The sequence below is a fragment of the Vulpes lagopus genome, chromosome 5 (assembly GCF_018345385.1).
Source record: "Vulpes lagopus strain Blue_001 chromosome 5, ASM1834538v1, whole genome shotgun sequence".
NCBI lineage: Eukaryota > Metazoa > Chordata > Mammalia > Carnivora > Canidae > Vulpes > Vulpes lagopus.
Window position 1 is genome coordinate 34,409,414 of NC_054828.1, and position 20,561 is coordinate 34,429,974.

The window sequence follows — 20,561 nt, forward strand, 5'->3', positions numbered from 1 at the left end:
AATTCCTACCTTACGAGGTTGGAGTCCGATAAGCAAATGAACTTTCCAGCACTTGGTGGAAGTGCTTCTGAAGAAGCTGAGAACGACAAAAATCTGCAGTTACTGATACTTAATTTGTATTTGTAATCTTACTCCTCCTGAAAAGTAAATAAGACCTTCCTGATTTAAGTAAAAAAAGGTGATGCTACATGAATTTAATCAGAAGAGTCCTGGAATCTTCAGTATTCCTTAATAAGCTTAAACTTTTCTTGCAGAGTACTATGAGAGCTCTGATTAATTTTGCAACAAAAGGTCTTGTGGTTTGAGGTTTTCTGTACTTGTCACTATTAAAACCAAGAGCCAATTCCAACATGTGGTTTAGGCCTAAGACCAACCTAATCAATAATTTACTTAGATTTATTGAGGTGGAATTTACATACTCTTTTTTAGGTACACAGTTTATAGGTGTATAAGAACTTTGACAAACACTTGGAGTTATATAACCAGTACCAACCCGAGATACAGAACATTTCTGTCACCCCGAAGAAGTTCCACATCCCCCTTTGTAGTTAATATCCTCTCACTGCCTCTGGTCCCTCTCAGCCACTCACTGATCTGTTTTCTTTTGTCATAGGCTTGACTTTTCCAGAATATCAAACAACTGGAATCCTACATGTAACTTCAGCATAATGCATTTGTGATTCACCCATGTTGTTGCATATAAGTATTCCATTGTATCATAGTTTGTTTATTCACCATTTGGACATGGGGATTCTTTCCAGTTTTTGGCATTTGTGAATAAAGCTTCTAAAATATTGATGTGCAGTTTTTTTTTGTTGTTTTTGGTGTGGATGCATATTTTCTTTTCTTTTGAGTAAATACCCAGAATTGGGATTTGTAAGCCATATGATACATGTAACCTTGTAAGAAATCAACACATTTGTTTCCAAAGTGATCATATTTCCACCAGCAACGTATGGTAGAATTTTCGCATTTCTCCTAGCAATAAATAAGATTTGTAGCTGCTTCACATCCTTGCTACTTTAATACGGTTTTCTGGAGAAGAGATGTTTGTGGTTTTGATGAAATCTACTTATTTTTTCCTTTTGATTTCTGTTTATATATCTTGACTAACCAAAGGTTGTAAAGATCTTACACATCTAAAAAAATTTTTTTATAGGTTTTCCATTTGGAACTGTGATCAATGTTGGGTTAATTTTTGTATATAGTACAAGGTTTGGTTCTTTGTTCTTTGCGTGTGAATGTTCATTTTGTTTAGCATCACTTGTGGAAAAGACTAGCCTATCTCCATTGAGTTGTCTGAAGTTCATTGAGTTTCTAAAGCACTTCATCATCATGAAAATCAGTTACTATATGTATGTTGGTTTACTTCTGGACTTTCACTGATGAATTCATGTCTATTTTTTCAGATATACCACGCTGTCCTAATTATGGTAGCTTTATAGTGTTTCTGGATATCAGAGAGTTTAAGTCTCTCAACTTTGTTCTTTCTCAAAGTTGTTTTGGTTATTCTTTTACTTTTCCATATAAAAGTGAGAATGAGTTTATCAATTAAAAAAAACTGCTAGGACTTTGAGTTGTGTTGTGTCTGTAGATAAGGGGAGAATTGACTTTATCACAATAATGAGTTTTCCAATTCATAGATATGACACATTTTCTATTTATTTAAGTCTTTGACTTTTTCATTGTCTTGTAGTTCTCAACATACACAGATTACACATATTATGTTTTATCTAAGTATTTTTTATTTTGAGTGCAATTAAAAATAGTACTAAAAGACATTATAAAGAACTTTATATTATATGCTTCATTTGAATTACTTGTAAAAATATTTTCAAAGGTAGCTATTGAGAAAAAAACTGAAAATTTCCATAGTTCTTTATGTACATTGCCACAATAATTTCAAAAGAGGTTGTGCCAGTTTTCCGGCTACCAGCAGTCTGTATCACTGTATTTTATTATATGCTTGACAGTTCATTATCACCATTGATTTTGTTCTGTTTTTTTCCTGTTATAAAAATTTACCTTTTTAACCATTTTTAACTGCACAGTTCAGTGGCAGTAAGTGCATTCACATTGCTGTGCAACTATCACCATCATCCATCTTCAGAACATTTTTGCTTTCCCATATTGAAATAACTCCCTGTCTATGCCTCACCCCAACCTAGCAGCCACCATTCTATTTTCTATCTCTATGAATTGGACTATTTCAGATAACTCATAAAAATAGAATCAGATGATATTTGTCCTTTTATATTCCTTGTCACTTGGAATAACGTCTTCAGTGTTTATCCATGTTGAGGCATGTGTTAGAACTTCCTTTTTAAGGTTAAGTAATACCCTGTGTGTGTGTATATATATATATGTGGTATATAAATCTGTCCATGGGCACTTGGGTTGCTTATACCCTTTGGCAATTTTGACTGTTACTGTAAATTTGGGAGTACAAATATTTCAACTCTCTGCTTTCAGTTATTTGGGATATATAGCCAAATGTGGAATTGCTGGATCATATGGTAATTCTATTTAAAATTTTTTAAGGAACTACCATACTATTTTCCATAGCGGCTGTACTATTTTACATTCCCACCAATGCACAGGGGTTCTAATTTCTCCACATCTTCACTAGCGCTTATTTTCTGTGCTTTTTCCTTTGATAATTGCCATCCTAATAGGTGTGAGGTGCTATCTTATTGTGATTTTGATTTGCATTTCCCTAATTATTGATACTGAACATCTGTTAATGTGCTTATTGGCTATTTTGTGTATCTTCTTTGGATATATGTCTATTCAAGTCCTTTGTACATTTTTAGATCAAGTTTTTTTGTTGTTGTAGGGTTTCTTATGTATTTTGGATATTAACTCCTAATATGTACGGCTTGCGAACACTTTCTTCCAGGTTATGAGTTATGAGTTACCTTTTTACTCTGTTGGCAATGTCCTTTGATATACAAAACTTTAAAAATTTTGATAAAGGTTATTTTATCTATTCTCCACCTTTTTTGCCTCTGTTTTTGATATCATATTTAAGGAATCATTCCCAAATCCAGTGTCATGAAGATTTTACCCTATGATTTTTTTCTAAGAGTTTTATAATTTTGGTTCTTACATTTAAATTTTTAGAGTTGATTTTTGTATATGGTGTAAGTTAAGGATCCAACTTCATTCTTTGCATGTGGATACCCAGTGTTCCCAGTAGTACCATTTGTTGAAAAGACTGCCCTTTCCTCATTTGTCATCTTGTCAAAAACCATTTGACCATATATGTGAAGATTTGTTTCTGGGATCTCTGTGCTATTCCATTGGTTTGTTATCTGTATGTCAATACCACATTGTTTTTACTTAGCAGTTTTGTAGTAAGTTTTAAAATCAGGGTGTGTTATAGCTCCAACTTACATCTTTTTCAAGATTGTTTTGGTTATTCAGGGTCCCTTGAAATTCCGTATGAATTTTAATATGGATATTCTATTTCTACAAAGATATTATATGGATTTTTAAAAAAGATTTTATTTATTCATGTGAGACACAGAGAGAGAGAGAGAGAGAGAGAGAGAGAGAGAGAGGCAGAGGGAGAAGCAGGCTCCATGCAGGGAGCCTGACATGGAACTCGATCCCGGGTCTCCAGGATCACGACCCGGGCTGAAGGCAGCACTAAACTGCTGAGCCACCGGGGCTCCCCTATATGGATTTTGATAGGGATTGCAGTGAATGTCTAGATGGCTTTGGGTGGTATTAGCAATATTAAGTCTTTTAAATTCACAAGCAGTGTCATCCCATTTATTTCTGATTTCTTTAATTTCTTTCAGGAAAGTTTTATAGTTTTTAGTGAGCAAGTCTTTGGGACTCTGTGGTTAGGTTTACTCCTAAGTATTTTATTCTACTTAATGGCATTTTAAATGGAGTTGTTTTCTGCATTTCTTTTTCAGGTTGTTAATTGTTAATGGATAGAAATGCAACTGATATTTGTGGGCTAATTTTTGTCTTATGTAATTTTGCTGAATTTGTTCAGTAATTCTAATTTTTTAAAAAGATTTTATTTATTCATGAGAGACATATGGGGGTGGGGAGGTGGGGCGAGCAGAGACACAGGCAGAGGGAGAAGCAGGCTCCATGCAGGGAGCCTGACGCGGAACTCGATCCTGGGTCTCCAGGCAGGATCAGGCCCTGGGCTGAAGGTGGCACTAAACCGCTGAGCCACCCGGGCTGCCCTAATTCTAATATTTTTATGTGTGAGAAATCTTCCAGGTTTTGTACATGTATGAGAGTATTATCTGCAAATAGGTAATATGACTTTTTCCTTTTCAGTTTGGATGCTAGCTATTTATTTAGCCTAAATGCCCTAGTTAGGACTTGGAGTACATTATTGAATAGAAGTGACAAGAGTGGGCATCCTTACCATGTTCCTGATCTTAGAGGAAAAGCTTTGAGGTTTTCACCATTGAGTATGATGTTAGCTGAGGGCTTCTCATAGATAGCCTTTATTATATTGAGGCAATTTCCTTTTATCCCTAGTTAGCGTTGTTTTAAAATCATGAAATGGTGTTGAATTTTGTCAAATGCTTTTTCTGAATCAGTTGAGGTGATGTATCCACCTTCATTATGTTAATATGTTGTATTACACTGGTTTTTCATATGTTGAATCATCTTTGCATCCCAGGAATAAATCCCACTTGGTCATGATGTGTGATCTTTTTAATGTGCTTTTGAATTCTGTTTGTGTTAGTATTTTGTTTAGGATTTTTGAGGATTGGTGTTAATTCTTCTTTCAGTGTTCAGTAGAATTCTCCAGTGGGGCCATCTGGTTCAGGACATTTCTCTGTTGAGAGATTTTTAATGACTGATTCTATCTTCTTGTAGATCTATTCAGATTTTCTATTCATGATTCATTCTTGGTAAGTTGTGTATTTTTAGAAATTTGTTTCATCTAGATTATCCAGTTTGTTGATATATATTTCATAGGATTCTCATAATTATTTTTATTTATGTAGAATCAGTAGTAAAATTTCATTTTGACTTAGTTGAGTCTTTCTTTTTTCTTCATCAATGTAGCCAAAAGCTTATCAATTTTGTTGTTTATGGAGAACCAACTCTTAGTTTTATTGATATTTCTCTATTTTTCCTATTCTTTTTTTTAAATTTTTTTCATTTATTTATGATAGAGAGAGAGAGAGAGGCAGAGACACAGGCAGAGGGAGAAGCAGGCTCCATGCACCGGGAGCCCGACGTGGGACTCGATCCTGGGTCTTCAGGATCGCGCCCCGGGCCAAAGGCAGGCGGTAAACTGCTGCGCCACCCAGGGATCCCTATTTTTTCCTCTTCTTTACTTTGTTTATCTCTGCTCTAATTTTTATTTCTTTCCTTATACTAGCTTTGGGCTTTATTCTTCTTTTTCTAGTTCCTTACGGTGTAAATTTAGTCTGTCCATATAAGATCTTTTATTCCTTTTTTTCCTTTATTCCTTTTTAATGTGAACATTTATAGTTATAAATCTCATTCTTAGCTTTTGCTGCATTTGTTGGTATGTTGTATTTTCATTTTTATTAGTCTTAAGATATCTTTTCATAAAAGACTTTTTTGTGTTTTGTTTTTTCTTTTTCAAGTCTTAATTTAAATTCCAGTTAACATAATGTAATGTAATGTAATACTAGTTGCAGGTGTAGAATTTAAATAATTCATTGCTTACATACAACATCCAGTGTTCATCACAGCAAGTGCCCGCCATCAGCCATTTAACCCATACCCCGCCCACCTCCCCTCCAGCAATCCTCAGTGTTTTCCCTATGATTAAGAGTCTGTTTTCTGGTTTGCCTCTCTTTTTTCCTCCCCCCTTGTTCATCTGTTTTGTTTCTTAAATTCCACATACGAGTGAAATCATATGGCATTTGTCTTTCTCTGACTTATTTTGTATAATACTAATTCTATTCACACCATTGTGCATGTGGCAACATTTCGTTCTTTTTGACCAGAGATCTTCTGGATGGTAGGGTAGTCCTATTTTTTAACGTTTTAAGGAATCTCCATACTGTTTCCAGTGGCTGCACCAGTTTGTATTCTCACCAGCAGTGTTAGACGGTTCCCCTTTCTCTGCATCCTCAGCAACACTTATTGTTTCCTGTATTGTTAATTTTTTTAGCCATTTTGACAGGTGTAAGGTAACATCTCATTGTAGTTTTGATTTGCATTTTCTTGATGATGAGTAATGTTGAGTATCTTTTCATGCATCTGTTAGCCATCTGTATGTCTTCTCTGTTAAAATGTCTACTCATTTTTTCCCATTGTTATTTTTAAATTTTTTAAATTTTTTATTTTTAAAAGATTTATTTATTCATGAGAGAGAGAGAGAGAGAGAGAGAGAGAGGTAGAGACACAGAGGGAGAAGCAGGCTCCATTCAGGGAGCCCAACGTGGGATTCGATCCCGGGTCTCCAGGATCATGCCCTGGGCCAAAGGCAGCGCTAAACCACTGAGCCACCCAGGCTGCCCATTTTTGCCCATTTTTAAGCTGGATTATTTGTTTTTTGGGTGTTGAGTTTTATAAGTCCTTCAAAGATTTTGGGATACTGACTTGTTATCAGATATGTCACTTGCAAATATCTTCTTGTATTCCATAGATTGCCTCTTAATTTTGTTGATGGTTTCCTTTACTGGGCATCTAGAAGCTTTTTATTTTGATGAAGTCCCAGTAATTTATTTTTATTTTTGCTTTTGTTTCCCTTGCCTCAGGAGACGAATCAAATAAGAAGTTGCTATGGATGATGTCAGAGAGGTTACTGCCTGTATTCTCCTCTACAATTCTAATGATTTCCTGTTTCACATTTAGGTCTTTCATCTATTTTGAATTTATTTCTGTGTATGGTGTAAGGAAGTGGTCCAGTTTCACTCTTTTGCACATTACTGTGCAATTTTCCCAATACCATTTGTTGAAGAGACTGTCTTTTTTCCATTGGATATTCTTTCCTGCTTTGTTGAAAATTAGTTGACCACCACATTAATGAAAGGAAGGATAAGAGCCATATGATCCTTTTAATATATGTGGGAAAAGCTTTTGACAAAGTACATCCATTCATGATAATAACCCTCAGCAAAGTAGGGATAGAGGCAACATGCTTCTATATAATAAAAGGCATATATGAAAAATCCACAGCTAATATCATCCTCAATGGGTAAAAATCTATGGTGAGGAATAAGATTGGGAAGTCTCCTCTTATTGCCGTTATTTAACATAGTACTGGAAGTTTTTTTGTGACCTCAGCAATTAAAAAGAATCCAAATCAGCAAGGAAGAAGTCAAATATTTACTGTTTGTGGATGATTTGATATTGTATGTAGAAAACCCAGAAGACTCTGCCAAGTTGAGAAGACTCAATTGCTAGAACTGACACATACATGAATTTAGCAAAGTTGTAGGATACAAAATCAACATACATAAATCTGGTACATTTCTATACACCAATAATGAAGCAACAGAAAGAGAAATCAAAGAATCGATTCCATTTACAATTGCACCAAAACCCATAAGATACCTAGGAATAGACCTAAAACAAAGAGGTAAAAGATCTGTACTCTGAAGACTATAAAACACTTATGAAAGAAATTGAAGGTGACACAAAGAGATGGAAAAACATATCATGCTCATGGATTGGAAGAACAAATATTAGGGGCTCAGGCGGTTAAGCATCTGCCTTTGGCTGGGGTTGTGATCCTGGAGTCCTGGGATCCCGCTGCATGTTGGGCTCCCTTCTTGTTGGGGAGCCTGCATGCATGCTCTCTCTGTCAAAAAATAAATAAATCTTAAAAAAGAACGAATATTGTTAAAATATCTATACTACCCACAACAATCTACACACTTAATGCAATCCCTGTCAAAATGCCACCAGCAGGGGATCCCTGGGTGGCTCAGCGGTTTCGCGCCTGCCTTTGGCCCGGAGCACGATCCTGGAGTCCTGGGACGAGTCCCACGTCGGGCTCCCGGCATGGAGCCAGCTTCTCCCTCCTCCTGTGTCTCTGCTTCTCTCTCTCTCTGTCTATCATGAATGAATAAATAAATATTAAAAAAAAAAAAAAGAATCAAAATGCCACCAGCGTTTTTCAGAGCTAGAACAAACAATTCTAAAATTTGCATGGAATCTCGAGACACTGAAAATAGCCAAAGAAGAAAAGTGAAGCTGGCGGCATCACAATTCTGGACTTTTTCAAGTTTTATTACAGAGCTGTAGTGATCAAGACAGTATGGTACCGGGACAAACACAGGCACCTAGATCAATGGAACAGAATAGAAAACCTAGAAATTAACCTACAACTAGATGATCAAGGTTGATTTTTTGGATTTCTTTTTTTTTCTCTTTGACCCATTGATTTTTTTGAGTAGTTGTTTAATTTCTATATGTCATGTGTTTTCCTTCCATTATGATCAGAAAAGATACTTTGTGTGATTTCAATCTTTTTAAATATTGTTTTGTGGCCTAACATATGGTCTTTCCTAGAGAATGTTCTGTGCACACTTGAGAATAATGTGTATCCTGCTATTGTTGGGTGGTATGTTTTGCATATGTCTGTTATGTCCAACTGGTCTATAATGTTCAAGTTCTTTATTTCTTTATTGATAATCTGTCTTGTTCTATTCATTAGTGAAAGTGGGGTATTGAAATTTCATACTATTATCATAGAGCTATCTATTTCTTCCTTAAATTCTGTTAGTGTTTGTTACATATTTTTGGGACCTGTAATGTTTGGTGCTGATACGTTAATAATTGTTAAATCTTCTTGGTGCATTAGTCCTTTTTTTATTGTATGATATTTTTTCTTCGTTTTTTCTAATAGTCTTTGACTTAAAGTTTATTTTGTCCAATAGTAGCATAGCTATCCCAATTCTTTCGGTTACTGTTTTTTTTTTTTTTCGGTTACTGTTTATGAAATATCTTTTTCCATCCTCTACTTTCAACTGTGTGTATCCTTAGATTTAAAGTACGTCTCTTGTAGACAACATTTAGTTAGATCCTGTTTTTGATCCATTCTGCATATTTGTGTTTTTTGATTGGGGAGTTTAATCCATTTACATTAAAAGTAATTACTAATAGGGCAGGACTTTTGACATTTTGTTGTTTTCTGTGTGTCTTTAGCTTTTTTGCCCTAAATTTCCTCCCTTACTGCCTTCTTTTGTGTTCAGTTGATTTTCTTATAGTGACACATTTCGATTTCCTTTTCATATCCTTTTGTGTGTATTCTAAAGATGATTTATTTTTGGTTACTGTGGGGATTACTTATGCCATCTCAAAGTTGCTACATTCTTGAAGTGATACCAACTCAACTTCAACCTCATAAAAAATTTTGCTCCTCTTCAGCTCTGCCCTCCCTTTGTTTATGATAATCCCAAATTACATCTTTATATATTGTGTTTTCCTTAATATAGTTTATAATTAAAATTTTTTTTTTGCTTTTTGTCTTTTAAATCTTGTTCAGGAATAAGAAGTAGAATCACAAAATTAGATGCTGTTTTTTATATTTGTCTATGTATCTTTTACCAGAAAACTTTATATTTTTCTATGGCTTCAAGTTATTGTCTAGTTTCATTTCAATTTAAAGGACTCCCTTTAGGGAGTCTTGTAGGGGCAGGCCCAGTGATAATAAACTCCTCAGCCTTTATCTTAGAATCCCTTAATTTTTCACTCATTTTTACAGGACAGTTTTGCCAGATATAGAATTTCCAGTTGACAATATTTTCTTTCAGTATATTAAATATATATCCTCTCACTGCCTTCTGGCCCTCAAAGTTTGTGTTGAGAAATCTGCTTGTTATACCTTAACTGAGGATTTCTTTATGTGAGGAGTTTCTTTTCTGTTGCTGTTTTACTTGGTGTTGTTTTTAAATTTCAATTTCTAATCATTTGTTGCTACTACACAGATACACAGTTTTTTAAACTGACATATCAGTCTGAGTGTTCGTGTCCTCCTCCCGCAAATTCATATGTTGAAATTCCAACCCCCAATGATGATGGTAGTTAGGAGGTTGGGTCTTTCAGAGATGATTACGTCAGAGTGGAGCCCTTATGAAACGGACGACTTGCCTTGTAAGAGACTCTATGGAACTCTCAAGCCTCTCTGCCATGGGAAGACACAGTGAGAAGGAATTGCCTGTGAACCAGAAGGTGGGCTCTCACTAGATACTGAGTCTGCTGGTGCCTTCATCTTGGACTTCCTAGCTTCTAGAACAGAGAGAAATGAATTTCTATGACCTACCTAGTCTATGATATTTTGTGATAGCAGCTCAAATGGCTGAAGACAGTTTCCTTATCCTTTTAATGTCTTCAGAATCTGTGGCAACACCCTTTCTTTAAATCCTGGATAGTGTTTCTCCCCTCCTCTTTCCTGGTCAGTCTGGCTAGAGGCTTATCAATTTTATTGATCTTTTTAAAGAATGAACTTTTGGTCTAACTGACTTCCTCAACTTTTTCCTGTTCTCGATTTCATTTATATCTTTTTAATTTCTTTTTATTATTTCCTCTTTTGCCAGGAGCTTGATTCAGTCTTCTTTTTTTTTTTTTTTAGTTTCTTATGGTAGAATTTTAAGCCATTGATTTGAAACTTGATTCTTTTTTGAATATAATCATGTAATGCTGTAAATTTCCCTCTAGGCACTGCTTTAGCTAGATTTCACAAGTTGTGAAATGTTATATTTTTGTTTGTATTCAATTAAAATTATGTTCTGTTTTCCCTCATGACTTCTTTGATCCATGGGTGTTTAGAAATGTGTTAATTTTTAAATATTAGAGGATTTTCTAGACCTTTCTGTTACTGATTGCTGATTTAATTCCTTTGTGCTTAGACAACATTCTTTGTGTGTGTTAAATTTATCAGGATTTGTTTTAGAGCCCAGAATATGGTCCATCTTGGTGAATATTCTGTGTGCTCTTTAAAAGAGTATGGCTTTTGCTATTTTGGGATGGAGTATTCTATAAATGTCAATTAGGTTAAATTGATTGTGTTTTTCAGGTCTTTTACATCCTCACTCAATCTCGGTCTACTTTATCTATTGTTCACTGGAAGAGGAATGTTAAATTCTCCAAAAATAATTATAGATTTGTCTGTTTCTTTTTTCATTTCTATCAGTTTTAATTCCTTTTTTTGGTTCTTGTGTACTTGGCTTATTTCAGCTAGTACAGCCCTTTATGTGTTTTTTTTTTAAATTGTATTTATTTATTCATGAAAGACACACAGAGAGAAAGGCAGAGACATAGGCAGAGGGAGAAGCAGGCTCCAGGCAGGGAGCCTGATGTTGGACTTGATCCTGAGACAGCGAATCACACCCTGAGCCAGGGGCAGGTGCTCAACCTCTGAGCCACCCAGGCATCCCCCTTTATGTTTTTTATTTATCCATTGAGCATGATATCACTGGTACTTTCTACTTCATTGAATTATTGTTTAAAATAAAATGGAATGGTTAAAACCTAACAAATACTGTATAAATTTAAAGTATATATATAAAAGCTAGCAGTTACTACCTGAAACTAGTGAACTCATTTGTTGTCTATGTATAAGTGTAAGTGGGTTTACTTTATTTATGATTTAAAACTTATTCCCATGTTTCATAGAAATGCTGGGAGTGTTCTAAAATGAAAAATTAGGGAACATATATAGGAAAGGAAAGAAATGTTGAAAAATATATTTTAAGATCGCTTGTGAAATGTTTAGTTTTATATTTTGTGTGATTCAGTGCTTTACACACCTTTTTGACTTGAAAAACTTTATTGCCTTTCTTTCTCTTTCTAGGATTCTAATTCTCAGATGGATTTAAGCATTCAGGTAACTGATGATATTAATGAAATAATTCAAATAGATGGAACCGGTGACGCATCTTCCAATGATGAAATAGGAAGTACAAGAGATGTAGATGAGAACGAATTTCTAGGGATTATTGATGCAGGAGACCTGAAGGTACTTGAGGAAGAAGCTGACAGTATATCAAATGAAGATTCAACTGCCAACAGTAGTGATAATGAAGATCCTCAAATAGACGTTGTAGAAGAGGTGAGGATCATTTTTGAGTTGAAACTTTTTTTAAAATTAAATTTATAGCATTTGTACTTTAATATACTTTGTATTAATACTTTGTATTACTTTGTAATATGCTTTGTATTAATAATACTTTATTCATGAAGAATAGCAATTAATATTAACTCCGTCTTTAGTCTTTTAAAATGAGACTTATTTATACCCTAATATTGAAACTTAAAAAAAGATTTATTTATTTATTTTTGAGAGAGAGAGAGAGAGAGAGAGATAGTAACAGAGATAATGAGAAAGAGCGTGAGCTAGGAGGAGAGGGAGAAGCAGCTGGGCAAGGACCCTCCCCATCCCTATTCAGGGCTCAATCCCAGGACCTTAGGATCATGACCTGAGCTGAAGGCAGACCCTTAACTGACTGAGCCACCCAAGTGCCCCTAAACTTTTAATCTTAAACTGTAATTCAAACTATATTAAGTATTTGGGAATCAGCTACTGTATTTATTGATCTTAACTAGAGATAGTGGGAGGTTTAGAGGATGGGAGTGAAGGCACAGAAGGCAGCCAGGTTAGATGTATACGGTATCTGTTCTGATTCTAATAAATGCACTAAATCTTTGTGGAATGTGGTGAGTAGTACTATCATTAATGGTGGCCTTATAGATGTACCAATACCACACTAAGTCTTACCTGTTTTATGTTATTTAACATTCCTACCACCCTGTGGGTCCTATTTTTGTCCTCATTTAACAGATGAGAAAACCCGGAGATGCAATTTTAGTAAATCAACGGTCAGTTACTAAATTTCCAAGCTGGGATTCAAACTCAGGATATTTGACTTTTTAAGTACAATACTATTCTCTTTTTAAATTCCTTTATTTCTATATGTATCTCTGTCTTTAAAAAATTCAGAGCATCATGAAATTCCTTAATGTGACTATCTTTCATCTTTAGGACCCTTTAAATTCTGGAGATGATGTTAGTGAGCAGGATGTGCCAGACCTGTTTGACACAGATAATGTAATCGTCTGCCAGTATGACAAGGTACTGTATTTACCTTTAAACTTTGAGTTTATTAATTGCATTTATGGTAGAAAGGTGTGCAGAATGATGGAAAATATGACGATGAGTTACAGTTCACAGTTAATCTTGGAAAAGCTAATTAATTGTATATATTTTGTGTCTAACACTGTGCTGTGTGGTCTCAGTGATATAAAAAAATGTGTTAGTTTTTAAGGAGGTGACAATCTTATTGAAACAAGATGTTTCTGTATGTAATAAAAGAATGGCATACAATAAGATGGTAGGTAAATCAGAAGCTAAAATATGTGACAGGTAAATCGAATGCTAAAATACATGGCGTATAAATCAAATGCTAAGATGAGTGGCATGTAAATCAAATGCTTAGATATGTGGCACAGATAGTAAGTCCAAAAAATAGCTAGGAAGTACAAGAAATCATTTGTAGTTGGAGTTCTCCACAAATCCTTCATGGGTGATGTGGAACTTTGAAATAGGTCTTAAATGATTTGTAAAGCTATAGATAAGTGTAGAGAGTAGACGTTCTTAGTAGAACAGCTTAATAAAAGGCAGGGAAATGAATGCATGTAGAATGTACAAGGGTAAGTGAAGAGACAGCCCTGCCTTAAATAAAATATTCTTCTTTTGGATTTATTAGGAAATGAGGCAGGGTTGGGGACAGATTGGCAGCAGATTGGAAAATTCAGAATCCTGGTAGGAGAAATTCAAACATGATTTGATGGATGTTAGCATTCTGAGAATATTATTGAGAACATCATAATTGGGTTTAAAACTGTATTTTAAATTGGCTGTATTTGCTAATTAGGCAGAGGCAAATGGTAAGAACAGGAATAGTGCAGACATGAAGTAACCAGAACCCAGAATAAGGATGGCAATGTGGAACATGAAAGAGTCAGAGATGATGGTGGAAGAATCAACGAGATGTAGTGATTAGTTGGACATTAGAGAATGACCAACAAAGAGAGTTAAGGGGCACCTGGGTGGCTCAGTCGGTTAAGCATCCAACTCTTGATCTCAGTTAAGGTCTTGATCTCAGGGGTCATGAGTTCAAGCTTTGCATTGGGCTGCATATGTAGCATGGAGCCCATTTAAACAGAGGAACGAACACTGTCAAAAAAGTGCATCCTTTTTTAAACCTAGAAATTAAGTTAGAAGCAATTTAACTTTAGCAACTAAAATAGAATACTGCTTTCTTTTCTTTTTAAATACTGTATCTGTGATTATGTAGTAGAATGGTCAGCTTTTGTCTTTAATTCATGCATATTTACATCTTTGTTTTTAGCAGCCTTGAGATAGAATTCACATACTATAAAACTCATGTTTAAAGCATAGAATTCAGTGGTTTTGTATATTCATAGATATGTGCAGCCTATTAACATAGCCTGTTTTAGAGAATTTAGTCACCTCAGAAAGAAACTCTATTCTCTTTAGTTCTCACTCCTATATCTCTGTTTCCTCCCATCCCTACCCCAGACCTAAGAAATCATCAACTACTTTCTGTTTCTTTAGATCTTCCTTTTCTGGAGTTTCAAATGAAAATAATTATATAATATGGTTTTTTTTTTTTTTTTTTTGTGACTGGCTGTTTTAACTTCACACAGTGTTTTAAGATCCATCCATGTCATAGCATGAATAGTTATTCATTCTCTTTTATTGCTGAATACTAGTCCATTGAATAGATATACCACATTTTGTTTGTCCATTCATCTGTTGGTGGACTTTGGGTTGTTTCCATTTTTTAGGTATTACGAAGAATGCTGCTTTAAACATTCATGTACAAGTTTCTGTGTGAACATATATTTTCATTTCTCTTGGTATATGCCAGGGAATGAAATTCCTGGGTTATATGGTAATAGTTTGAAGAACTACCAGACTGTTTACCAAAGTGGATCTATCCTTTTCCATTCCTACCAGCAATGTATGAGGGTTTATATTGCTCCGCATTCTCCCTAACATTTGTTATCTGATTTGTTGATTCTAGCCATCCTACTTGGTATGAAGTGGTATCCCACTGTGATTTTGATTTGCATTTCCCCAATGACTAAAGCATATTTACATCTTTGCCTTTTTTTCAGTAACAATTCCAATATATTCAGGAGAAACAGAGGATGGTGTTTTGAATTGCTATAAAAATAAATCCTTTTCTCTAAAAATAAGATCGTTTTCTCTTCTATAACATTTTATATAGATAGAAAATGGCAATTTAGATGCTGGTAAACATAAGCATAAGAAGGAATAGGTAATAGAAAAGAGACCATTCTTAGTTTGAAACTTATTTTAGTTTCTTATAAACAGTGTATTGCCTTCTATGAAGAAAACAATCTAAGGCACTAAGTTATGTGTGCATTCAATAGAGTCACAGAGAATTTTCTAGACCATTATGGGTATAGTATCCTTTTTTGTACTGCATTGTGAGAAATAGCTTGTAATTAATTACATAGTACTTTGTATTTTTCAAAGTATTTTCTCATGCATTGTCTTTGCTTCTTACAGGACAGGTAGAAGAAGTGATATTAGATGTATAGGGTTAACAAATCTAGGTGTCTGAGAGTCCTCTCTAATTGATGGATATTTAAAAAATAGTCCTAAGCATTTTATTTTATTTTTATTTTTATTTTATTTTATTTTATTTATATATTTTTAAAGATTTTATTTATTTATTCATGAGGGACACACAGAGAGAGAGAGAGAGAGAGAGGCAGAGACACAGGCAGAGGGAGAAGCAAACTCCATGCAGGGAGCCTGATGTGGGACTGGATCCAGGGTCCCCAGGATCACACCCTGGGCTGAAGGCAGTGCTAAACCCCTGAGCCTCCAGGGCTGCCCAGTCCTAAGCATTTTAAACCAAAGCATTGGGGAGTCATTGAATCATTGTTAAAAGGAGTTCATGAAGTTAGAATATAGCTGGCAAAGAAAATGTATCTATAAGGTCAAAGTGGAATGAAAGGGACTACTGCCAACAGTGGATTTTTATGAAAGAATAACTTTGATCTGGGCATTGGTTGGCTTATTTCAAGTAGTACTTAATATAACCAAACTCAAGTAAATTGAAAGAGTTTTCAGCCTTTTCTGAAGTCTTTTAGGTCTTTTAAGAGCTTTATTAGTACATTTTGAAGGCCAGTAGCATTAGTTTGCCTGGGAGTATGTTATAAATACAGACCTTTGAGTCTTACCCCAGAGTTTGGGATCAGAATGGACATTTTAATAAGACCATGGAATGATTTGCCTGCTTATTAAACTTTGAGAAGTACTGTTTTTGTTTTTTGGTGTTTTTTTATATATATTTTATCTGGCTTTGATGACCATGTGAAATTTACCTTTAAAATTTGTAAGTTAACAGTTGGGGAAAACCTTGAAAATATTAAGATGTGCCATGAAAAAGAGTTAAATGAAGGTTATTGGTCACCATTCAGAGTGAGAATTAAAGGATATAATCATGTTATTTCAGAGGCTTAGAGAATGTCTAAGATTAATGTAAAGGTTAGAGTAGTAATGATATTATAGAGAAGATTAATGGTGAAATGCAACCTTTTTTTCTATAGGTGGGAGTGTTCTATGCCATAATTGGACACTACGGTGGAATGTAAAACTATTTGAATATGTTGCATCTTCATGTAACAGTTTAGCGAACTTTAGCTTATTTATAGCTGGCTCTGTCTGTTAGATCCTGGTACGAGTAATTGCTAAGTATGTAACAGTATCTTTCTCTTTATATATATGCTTTGCTTTCTAAATAGACAATGCATACATGCCTGGCAAAAAATCAAACACTATAAAAGCATAGCATGGAAAGTCTGATTCTTACTCCTTCACATTTTGTGTTTCCTTCCAGTAGCTTCCTGTTTCTTCCTTAAGTGTAAAAAATGTAGCCAATTATATTAATTTCTTAATATAGTTACAGGGTCTTTTTATTCACGTTGAAGCCTAAAAGATAGCATAGACAACACTGTATCCTGCACCTTGTCTTTTAAGACATTAACAATATATCTTAGAGATCTTTGTCCTAATATTTTTATAGTTGTATGATTTTCCATTGTAGAATTATTAAAGTTTATTTCACTGATCCCCAACTGATGAATATTTGATCCCCAACTGAGAAATATTTGAGTTTTCAGTCATTTGCTATTGAATGACCACATCTATGACGTTTCATACATGTGTAGTTATATCGATTTAAAAAACCCCCAGCAGGACTTCTGGCTGGCTCAGTCATTGAAGCATCCAACTCTTGATCTCAGGGTATTATAAATTCAAGCTTCACATTGGATGTAGAGATTACTCAAAATCTTAAAAAAAAAATCCCTAGAAATGAGATTACTAGGCCAAAGGGCAAATGTATTTGGTCAGATATTGCTACATTGCTCTCCTAAACTCTATTTTAGGATCTATTCCCATTACAATATTTAAGAGTGCTGCTTTTCTTACAGCCTTGCCAATGGAGTGTAATAAAATATTTGGATGTTTGCCATTATAAAAAGTAGAAAATTTGTCTTGGTGAAATTTTTAACTTTTCATGTGTTTAAGGACTATTTCTATTTTTGCATGAACTGCTTGTTCATAACACTTGTCTATTTTTTTAAAAAATTGGGTTACTGGTGTAGTTACTGATTTCAAATAGCTCTATATTGTTTGGGGGGAGATTAGTCCTTATATGCAGAAATACTTTTCCTTAGTTATTTGCCTTCAGTGCTTTTTCTTTCTTTCATGCAGATGTTGTATTTGTCAACCTTAATTTTTTTAGCTTCTAATTTTGAGTCTTGAGTAGAAAGCTCTTTCTTACCTCAGATTTTGAAGGGATTCACTCATATTTTCTTCTAGTATTTCTTTGGTTTCTTTAATTTTTTTTTTCCAGGTGGCTATCCAATTTTCCCAACATCACTTATTGAAAAGTCTATTTTATCCACACTGATACAAGAATGATTCCTTTATCACTCATTAAATTTCCCTCTATATTTGGGTCTACTTCTTGACTTTCTCATTTGTCCCATTGGTTTGTCCAATGGCCTATGCTACATTGATTTAATTATTAAGGTTTTTAATATCTGGTAGAGTTAGTACTTTTTCATGAGGCCAAGTGAGGAAAATATTTCAAAGGGGAGAGAGTATTGAAGGGTGCCAGTAGATGGAGTATTTTAAAAATTTTTTGCTAGCTCTTTTTTCTCTTTCAATGCTATAGTAAAAGGGCTCTTTCACTGTATCTTCTAACCGGAGCTTATATACCTGAAGGGTATGAATTTGTGCATATTAATTTGGTATCAATACTGAATTCTTACTTAGTAATTTTTTAAAAAGATTTATTTATTAGAGAGCACGCAAGAGTGAGTGTGGGAAGAGGCAGAGGGAATCTCAAGCAGACTCCATGCTGAGCTTGGAGCCCGAGGTGGGGTTGGATCCCACAACCCATGATATCACAACCTGAGCCCAAACCAGTTGGATGTTCAACTGACTGAACCACTCAGGCACCCCATTATTTAGTAATTTTAAAATTGATTATCTTAGAGTTTTCAGACATGCAATCATTGCATCTGCACATCTTTTTTTATCCTTTCCAACTTTAAACTTCTACTACTTTCTTCTTGTTCACTTGCATTGGCTAGAGCTGATTGTACTTTCCTCTTACTTAATTGTATTGGCTAGGATCTCTAGAATAAAAACTTGGATAATCCTTGACTATGTCTTGATTTTAGTGGGAATACTTTTAGGGTTCCCCACTAACCACTAAGATAGTTTTTAGGCTGAGGTAGGGCTTGTGTGTGTGATGCAGTTTTTGATTCTCATTGAGTTAAAAAAATCTAAAATTCATTAATTTATTTAATGCTTTGGTGACATCACTAGAGATTATTATATGATTTATCTCCATAGGTCTAGTGATACAGTTTTTAATATTAATAAGTTCCTAATATTGAACCATTGTTGCATTTCTAGAATAAAAGTACTGTTTATGCACTATTTCAAGAATTAAGTTACTAGATTGAGTTGTTGCTGCTGCTACTGTTGTTCTCTGCCTAGTTCTGGTTAGAGTTTATCACCTGTGCTGAGTTCAGGATTCTGTGTCACTGTTGTGTACTCAGGAACTTAAGATGTCCAAGTATAAATTTGGGAGTCAAACTCAGAGAAGAAATTTTGCATTTTTAGGACATCTTTCCCCCCAAACAAATAGGGGTTTTTCATTTGTATTTTCTTATGCTTCATACCATGCATCTGAATATTGGTCCCAGGCTTTTCTTCTTTGATTTGACTATTGGCAATAAATATTTGGGCTTAATTTTTATCCTTGATTTCAGTTCATACATTACGAAGGTTTTTACTATTTATTTATTTATTCATTCATTCATTCATTTATTCATTCATTCATTCATTCATTCATTCATTCATTCATTCATTTTAAAGATTTGTTTATTTATTCATTAGAGACACACAGAGAGAGGCAGAGACACAGGCAGAGGGAGAAGCAGGCTCCACGCAGGGAGTCTGATGCGGGACTCGATCCTGGGACTTCAGGATCACGCCCTGGGCTGAAGGCGGCGCTAAACCGCTGAGCCACCGGGGCTGCCCTACGAAGGTTTTTAAATAGTCATTTGTGGTTTACCCAGAGGTAATGATGATTTTATGATTTCTTACCTCTTGAAGTAGTAGGATTTTCTGGTTTTTATATTGTCTGTATTTAGACTGATTTATTAAAGTGAAAGAACTGCCAGTAGAATCTAATAGAGCATAACCTGTATCTTCTGACCTTGCTCAGTGCTTTACTGTAATTTTCTCCTTCAAAATGAAATTCCACTTTTTTTCATTGAGGATAGTATTGACTACATCCTCTCTCTTTATTCCTTTATAGACATTCTGAACTCTTTGCTGTTCTTGAACAATCCAGATATCCCCCTCCTTGGGGCCTTTGTACTTTTGTTCCCTTTGTCTGGAATGCTCTATCTGGTTAATATCTTCCTGGCTTTATCCTTTACCTTCTTTAAGTCTTTGCTCAAACACTAAGTCAGGCCCACCCCGACTTTCTTACTTAAAATTATAACCCACTTCTGTATTTGTGATTTTCTTTTTCCTGCTCTAGTTTTCATAGCACTTAGCACCTTTTAATATTCTTCATAATTTAGGTATTTATTAGATTTCTGTTCCCTTGTACTTATTAAAATGTAAAATGTAAACTACTATTCAAGGTCAGGAATTTTTCCAGTTTTTAAAAAGTAATATATAAAAATTATATATATTTTAAACTGATATATCTATAGTGCCTAAAACAATACCTGACACACAGGAACTCGAATATTTGTTGGGTGGATGAGATCTTACTTTTAAAGAACTCCCATTTAGGATCAGAAAAATCCCATGTGATGTGCAAAGAATTGTAACTGATCCTTTAATTTACAGAATTAATTAATTTAGACTATTTTTCTCCCTCCAGATTCATCGAAGCAAGAACAAATGGAAATTCTATTTGAAAGACGGTGTTATGTGTTTTGGAGGGAGAGACTATGTATTTGCAAAAGCCATTGGTGATGCAGAGTGGTAA

At 34.6% G+C, this 20,561-nt stretch overlaps 1 protein-coding gene across 2 annotated transcripts in view; it reads left to right on the forward strand.

Annotated features, from left to right (window-relative positions):
* Positions 1-20,561, forward strand: part of GTF2A1L (general transcription factor IIA subunit 1 like) — a 44,475-nt gene extending 23,914 nt beyond the window's left edge. For both annotated transcript variants that reach the window (XM_041756466.1, XM_041756467.1), the window contains 3 exons: positions 11,765-12,022; positions 12,953-13,042; positions 20,454-20,561. In XM_041756466.1, coding sequence (XP_041612400.1) covers positions 11,765-12,022; positions 12,953-13,042; positions 20,454-20,561 — 456 coding nt within the window. The remainder of the gene's footprint in view (positions 1-11,764; positions 12,023-12,952; positions 13,043-20,453) is intronic.